Consider the following 8,157-nt stretch of genomic DNA (forward strand, 5'->3'; position numbering starts at 1 on the left):
GAACGGTGGAAAGTGAATGAGCGCTCAAGAAGGACAAAGAGGGAGGGGAGAGAAAGGGAGTTACCACCGTCTTGGCATCGCTCTTCCTTTCAAACCTCTGTGTAATGATATTGTTTGCAGTGATGCTCAGACATCGAGCACCTGCTGCTCTGTAATGATTCAGCCTCTTTCAGCCGCCGCTGTAACACGACAGGATGCTGCTGCTACTGTCACTTCTGCCGCTGCCGCTGTTGTTACAGATTTTGCTTTTGCTCCTTCTACCGCATGACAATTGTTTTCCTCGTCTAAGCAGATACCAGCCTCAGATGCTCAAGGTGAGAGTCTTGCCTTTCGCTCTGGGCTACTGGTTCACTTAATCTGGTCAGTTTGTTCCATGTTCGTGGTTTTCTTTATCTCATCACCCTCCTTCCCCGTGTTTTGTTTTGTTGTGCTTGCTTTTGGGGGATGTTTCTTCCCTCCTGCAGAAGAGCTGAAATTGCTTGAGAGGCATTTAAGGAATTATAAAAGTGGCCAGCAAACAGGAGCTCAGTAATTGCAAAGCTATTCTTGCTTCAGAGAAGCAGAGAGAGGGACAGAGGGCTTGGGGACAGGGGGACCAGGGGGTCTCAGTTTTCCTGTGCATTACTCGTCTCCCAGTTTGGATGATGTTGCTGAGCTTGGACCTCTTATTGACTCGCACTCTGTGATTTTTGCAGAGCACTGTGACTATTACTACCGTCTCTTTTTGTCTGTGACTCACAGTAATGGACTGTGATAGAGTTAAGGCCTTTTGGAGGTGAGCTGTTTGAGAGCTGATGCTTAAACATGTCTGAAGTAGCTGCCGACACTTTCCCCAGCCCCTCAGCTCAGCTGAGCCCAGATGCGTCCCTCAACAGGCTCCCAGATGAGGAGAACATGCCGGGGACCCAAAGAGAGGACAGGAGGGTCCAGGGGATAGCAGGCCTTGCCGCAACCTGCTGTGCGTGCCTGGAGGCAGAGCGACTGAAGGGCTGCCTCAACTCTGAAAAGATCTGCATCGCCCCTATCCTTGCTTGTCTGCTTAGCCTCTGCCTCTGCATTGCTGGTCTCAAGTGGGTCTTTGTGGACAAGATTTTTGAGTATGACTCTCCTACCCACCTTGACCCTGGGAGGATAGGACAAGACCCAAAGAGCGCTGTGGATCCTACAGCTCTGTCTGCCTGGGTGCCTTCGGAGGTGTATGCCTCACCCTTCCTCGTACCTAGCCCCAAGAGCAAGGCTGAAGTGACAGAGCAAAGTGACAGCTCACTTGTGCCCTCCAAACCATTCCTCCAGCCTTCTCTATATAACCGCATCCTAGATGTTGGGTTGTTGTCCTCTGCTGCACCTTCACTGTCACCACCTGCCCTGGAGCCTACCACAGCATCTCAGGCACAAGCAACAGAAACCAATCTCCAAACCACTCCAAAACTTTGTAAGTAAAAGCTGTGTTTTGCTTTGTTTTCTTCTCCTTCCACCAAAAAAACCCCAACAATAAGTGACACTTAGCTCTGCTGTGACAGTCCTCAAGGAGGACATGTGATTGGCATGCAAAAAGCATAAGTGTGCTAAGACAGGTATAGTATGGGTTACCTTATGACGAGAGCATCTAGAGTCCTCTGAACTTAGTTCTGAGGTGTGCAGGGCAAAAAGGGCTTCGTTTGGGACCTTTGTAAAGTCCTAGTACCACCCTTTTCTGTGCATCCACTCGTAGGGAAGTATGTGATTTACTTCAAAGGTTTATCTGATGACTATTCCACATGGTCTGTCAGCGTATTTTTCTTATAAATTTGGTTCGCATTCTGTCCTGCATCTTTCATGTGTCTTCATTTTCTTAGCCTTGCCTGCAGAGCACTTCTGCTACGTCCTTCCTGAAGTCTGTTGCTGGCGAATATTTCTATCATCCTCCTGAAACACTCAGGGAGAACAGGGAGGAAAAGCAACAGCATATCTGAAGCAGTTAGAAACTGGGAATTATTAGTTTAGCTCTAGCTTATGATCTTCCTCTTTCTCTTAACAGCAAAGCACACGTTTTTCTGTGTCTTTCCCCTTCTCTAGGAACTGATTCTTATTGAATCTCTTTCTCAGGTATTGCCTTACTGCCTTTTGTAGGGCATTTCAGAACAGCAGTCTTGCTGATGCAGGAGTCATATTTCCAAATTGGTTTTTCCTCATCCTAAAAGTAAAAAACATCCAGGGTGTCTGCATTATTTTCTCATAAAGCATCAAAATACTGTGTTGCCAAAGTATAATTTCTTTGACATTCCTAATTTTTAATCCATCAAATCAAGCAGATCAAGCCAGCAAGTCCTGAGCTGTGTAAAATTGTGCAAGTCTAGTAAAAGAGAAGGCAGCGCACTGTTATGCTGAGATCATAGGGCTGCGGTTTCCTTTGGAAAGCTGCAGTGATCAGAGTGAACAATTGCATTCCTTGCAAATTTCTTTGCCGGACCCCATGTCATTTATTCTCCCTCATGCCTTCCCTATAGTGCCGCAGGTTGGCCACCTTCTAGGTGGTACGTAGTGGACCTCACCCTGGAGCCCTGAAGTCATCAGAAGTTCACTAAGTTTAGCCCTACTAGAACTGGACCTAGTATAGATATATGGCATTTGGATTAGATATAACATTTAGGGCCAAGACCTTGCCAGTGAAAATGTGCATAATTGCAGTGATTTCAGAGGAGGTCCTTTTTTCTGAGAGTCAATCCTGAACCGCAGTTCCAGAATCACTGAAATAAAATTTTCAATATTCCTGTAGAAGCCCTGCTGCCTTTTGTTTAGATAATGGGTGACAACCAGTGTTTGGATTAAAAGTAGTTTGATGGAAACAGTCTAATAATACTGCCATGCACTTAAATGACAGGGGCCTTGGTCTGTGGTATTACTTGAATTACTGGGACACTTAACCACCTTGGCAGTTAAAAAGAACTATACTGATTTATTTATTTTTATACATTGCTGATGCTGAAAATCATTTTTAGTGCAAATATTGTGACATTAACTATAGAACTGCATGTTTTACTCCTTAAAGTGACCAGAGACCACTACCCAGTCAAAATTGCCTCAAGAATTCCTCTTGAATTTCCACATATGAGGCAAACCTTTATCAATGGCATGCTAACTTCATCTCTGAAGTAAAGGAAGAGGGAGAGGGGCAATGAGAATATTTGGAGCAGTCAGTGACAAAAATCCATTATCTGCATTCAGATCTGTGCACATCTGGGAAATGAATTGTTGTCCAGAAGTTAGGTGATTGGGTGGAGTTGCAGTTTTTTTGTTTTGTTTTGTTTTGTTTTACTGTTGTATAAATTTTCTAAAGATAAATGTGTTTTAAGGCATCATAGACTTCCAGATAGCTACAGACTGAAAGGAGGGGGAGAACTGGCAGCAGGTCAGGTTTGGGTTGCTCTCAGGGAAAAGGTTGTGTAGACAGAATTTATTCTAACTATGGCACAATTCTGACTATGGCAAGCAGCTGTAATTCTCTGCAAAGAAAAATAAGAAATTATAGCAGGAAAAGTACACTGCAGAAGATCTGCCTAAGAATTTCAAGAGGCATGAAAAGAACTTTTTGGACAGCTCTAAAAGCACTGTCTTGGGGGTTTTTGAAACAGCTGCATTTCAAACACATAATTGTGTTTTATGTAGAGCAAGATTTGTTGGAGAGGTTGACAGATTGCATCAGTGCTAACTTTTTTTTTTGATGCCTTTGACAGCTATAAAATTCTCAGTGACATGGTTTGAAAAGTAGCATCTGCAAATTGGATTGTCCCTTCTTCTGCCTCTCAGTGTCCTTTTTTCCGTTTCGGGCAGAGTGAGGTAACTTGTTCCCAGAAAACCCCTTATGTGCTGAAAGTTTTTTTTCTCCAGTGCAGGAATAAAAAAGAACTGACACATTTCATATTCTGTGGTTGATGTACTGTTGCTGAACCTAACCCTTCCATTAGTTTCCAAATCCTTCTCTTCTTCTCCTCTCTTTTCTGTCTTACTCAGCATATTCCCCTTAAAGCTGTATCCTTCAAGGTCATAGTCTGCAGAGAGCTAATTGATTCTTCTTTCTCCTGGAGCCTGGAAGGGAAAGCAGAAGAGAGACAATCCTGGTAATTGTGTCTGGCGTATTAGATTCAAGACTGATCTTGCTCCTATTATTATACTTTGCCCTTTATCAATACAGAAACATTCTTTTCTGTTTGGTTTACATTTTGTAGTTTAATATCATATCTCCCTTGCTGAAACAGAAAGGGAAGGTGAATGTTTTAAACTATTCCCATATTTAGGGAGCTTGTCAATCTTAGCATAATTACATCAAAGAATATTTTATTACAAGCAGGATATAATAGTACACACTAACCTACAGTCTCCCTCTCTCTGAGAAGACATGCAGATTGTAAAAGTGCTAACTCAGTTTAGGGGCTAAATTTCACTTCTTCCTACACTATCATCTTTAAATACAGTAACACGCTTTACCCAGACTGGCAATAGACTCAGCTCTGTAGTACTGTAAAAACTGTATTTCTGTAATAACTGCTTTTATACATTTGCAAAACATCCGTTTTCCTCTTCTAAGGGTTTCCCATTGCCTTCTCTTTCCATTTGAGTGGATTTCTCCCCTAACACCTACCAAGGCCCATGGGGATGCTGCTTTTCTAGGGAGACAGCTCTGCCAAAGTAGCACAGTGCTCCTGCATTTTGGTTCTGCTCTAAAGTGGAGGTACCCAAGCAGCCTTTGGCTTTATGAGCACAACTCCCGTGACCTGGTGAGTTTCCATAGGGCACACAAGAGGCAAGGCAGGAGGCAGGCCACAGCATGACTTTGCTGGAGTGATTTTCCCTGTAAGCAGAGCAAAAGGCCCAGCAGAGAGCAGGATCCAGAGGAGGTACCTCCCCAGCAGCACATCCACACTGCTCCTGCATCCTTTCCACTTTTGGCCTCCCTGACCACCTTGGGTACCATGTGCTGATGGGCCAGCTGCATTCCTTATGCCATGCTGGTGGGCAGCAAATGACCAACAGACATGTCATCATCTCCCTGTCTCTGGGTCCTGTGCTGGTTGTAACATGCAGAGATGCATGGGCTCATGCAGCACTGGACCTGTGCATGCTACCTGTGAGGAAGGTAAGGCTCCTTCCTCACCAGTGCTGGCCCTCACCTGGAAAATGTGGCAAAGCAAAGAAAGGGCTTTGCATTGCTGTCAGGCACAAATGACTGGGACAGCTCCCTTCTCATGTTTCTGTTTTTTAGTTGCCATGTCAGGTGTTCTGAGTCATTATCAACAAAGGATGCTGCTTTCACATCTTGAGTGGAAAAAGGTGTAAAAAGATTGCCTCTGAGGCCTGGTAGTGTTTTTTTACCTAGGAAATGGTCTCAGCTCCCCTCCAGAGTTATCCAGGCACAGTGGCTGTATTTGTTGTGTCTTTTTAGAGCTACAGATGGGAAAAATTGAATTAAAACTATCCTACCCCTCGTTTTACTATCGTACTGTAATTACTCTTTGGAATTTCTCTCCAATTCTTCTTTCTCAGTTGTGCATTTGATGTCCTTTCCCCTATTCACAGTGATTTGGGAAGGTCTGTATTTTGGTTTCATGGCAGGCTAGAGGGAGCCTCTCCCTCCAGTTATAGGTGCTGAAGCCCTGTAACTGAAGGCTTCAATTTATGGACAAAAATGGTTTGTTCGTAGTAGCTTCAGTCAGTGTTTGCCCTTTTTCTTGAAATAGTGTAATTCCGACCCATGTTCTGCAGGTCAAATTGCCACTACAACACCATAGGGCTGAGTCCATGCTTGGCAGCCTCTGAGCTTGTCAAGGTCAGGGATGTCTCGGAGAGCCACAGGAAACTGTACTTAGAGGAGAGAAGAGCAGATGATGCAGCACAGGCTATATACTAGCTTTTTTCTATGCTCACTGTTACTGTGCAGGGCAGTGCCACAAGGGAGATTGTTTCTTCCCCAAAGCTTGAAGATGGAGGAGGAGAGCACCTTAAAGCAGATGCAGCTACATTTCTGATACAGTATTGATGTTGATTAGCTTCAGACACATGACTTTAACAGCCTACGTTTGGAAGTTAGTTAGCCTTTGGTTTCATATCCAGCATAAAGGGAGAGACCTCCCCCAGAGGATTTCCGGAGTGACTCTAGCAGGAGTAACTCTCTTTCTTCAATGAGTCTATAGGGAGACTACCCTTGCAGTTCAGTTTCTAAGTATCTGCTACATAATATAAGGACCTGAGTCTTCATATAAAGGAAAGTCATGATTTTCCTTTGATGTGTTCTGTGTATTAACAGCATCTTGTCATGGGGAAGTTACAATTAATCACAGTTAAGATACCAGACAAATTCTGAGCCTGACTCAAGAGCGTGGTAAAGAGATGCTGATCTCAGTAGGCCCAGGAGACACAACTGGGCCTCCATTAACAAGCAGCCATAAAGCAAATGCTACTTCACTGAATGCGCCAGTCTGTGTTTCCCTGAAACACTTCTATTTCTGCTGTCCGAAAGGTCATGTTAGCTCATTGATTGATACACTTGTGACAGGAACACTCATGGGGACTGATGGGGTGAGATGCATAAGATGCAGCAATTCTTAGGGAGTTCAGGTCCATTAAGCCTTGCAAAGTCATAACTGAGACTTTATCTCCCCATTCCAGTTAGTTCGCACTGTCTTTAAAATGTTCTCAGCAAACAGTCTGATCAGACAAATTTATTGTTTTGTTTTTCTTGTATCTCTACCATCCCCTTTTTAGCCAGCATTGATTGCATGGAAACAGTTCTTATATGTAACATGCCGAGAACTGTAGTGATTAGTCTTGTATTTTTTTCTCTTGGACAAGCACCCCGAATTCATGGCTTTCAAAATAACCTACTGGGTGTGGTTTTCCTTTCATGCACCATGCATCATGCACAGAACATGATGGAGGAAAAGACAGTATTTCTTGAAGTATTTTGTCTTAAAAACAGCCCAAATTTCTCCATACAAAACAGTCTGCACTTGTATTCACTTTTTGAATCTTCATTTTACTTCGCAAACATGACTGAGAATAAGTTATGTAGTCATGCTATATGAAACTTCTGTGCTGTCTCCCTCTTCATTGATACACAGATGCATACATGAGTATAGAAAATACAGCAAGTATATGAAGTAGATGACCATTAATTCTTTATTAAAAATGACATCTGGGACTGTACTGCATCAGAAGTTTCTAAGCAAAATTGATTAATAATTGATGTCATTACAAAACTCAGGGTTTGGATTTCCACCACAGAGGACTGAAATTATCCTCATTCCATATCTGTTGTATTTTTATACTTACTGTACTGTTTTATTTCCTATTAATGCCCTGCAAATAAATGCACACAGTAGCCCACCTCAGATTTGCTGTGCCTAACGTTTGGGTACAGAGAAACCTTGAGGGAACTTTCACCGCATCAGATGAGAAAGCAGAATTTGGCTTGCTGAAGGCTGAGTAGCAGGTTAATTGTGGTGCAGAGCTGGAGAGATATAAATGAGCATTTTCATCATTTGCAGTCTTACTAATGGAAATGCAATAGATTTGCTGCAGAAATCCAACTCGGAATCAATAGCAATGCAATGAGGCAGCTGGTTCAGGGTGAGCACATGTGATGCCAATCTGCTGCAGACAGTACCTGGGCAGAGATTGCTCTATCTCTCTTTCAGGAAAGGGCAAACAGCCCTAAAAGATGCCACAGCAGGTGGCAAAAGAATTCTGAAATGAAAGTGCCTGTTTCACCTAAGATGGAGTGGTGTTAGGAGAAAAGGCTTTCTCTGACTGGGGGAAGAGAACTGTTTTCTTTGAGGAATTCAGATCTGTTTGGACCCAAGGTGGTCTTATTTTGTTACAAGGTACCAAATTAAGCAAAGAGAGGAGTCTTTGTGGTTCAGGTCATGTTCAGGCCACATGAAATTAAGGAAGGACTGAGCCATGGTGTGTAACTTAAGAGGTGGATAGGTGGTTTTAGAGTATCTTCTGCTAAAGGCTTCTGCCCTCTTGTTCCCAGGCAGACCACAGAGAGTGGCAGGTGCTGCCTTTTGTAGATCATTTCATATTAGGCACTCTGGGTCCCTTTGCTATTTATACTGCAGAGGGCCCAGTTTCCTGGAGAGTGAGCACTGTGAATCACATCTTGATCTTTCACTTTAAAGC

General features: G+C 43.4%; 1 protein-coding gene across 1 annotated transcript; it reads left to right on the forward strand.

Annotated features, from left to right (window-relative positions):
• The first annotated feature begins 198 nt into the window (after positions 1–198).
• Positions 199–1,440, forward strand: LOC103799677. Its single transcript, XM_009072018.1, has one exon. It carries the CDS (start codon positions 805–807, stop codon positions 1,438–1,440), a length of 636 nt encoding a protein of 211 aa, XP_009070266.1. The 5' UTR covers positions 199–804.
• The last annotated feature ends 6,717 nt before the right edge of the window (positions 1,441–8,157 follow it).

Source organism: Acanthisitta chloris, unplaced genomic scaffold (assembly GCF_000695815.1).
Source record: "Acanthisitta chloris isolate BGI_N310 unplaced genomic scaffold, ASM69581v1 Scaffold46343, whole genome shotgun sequence".
In the NCBI taxonomy this organism is placed as follows: domain Eukaryota; kingdom Metazoa; phylum Chordata; class Aves; order Passeriformes; family Acanthisittidae; genus Acanthisitta; species Acanthisitta chloris.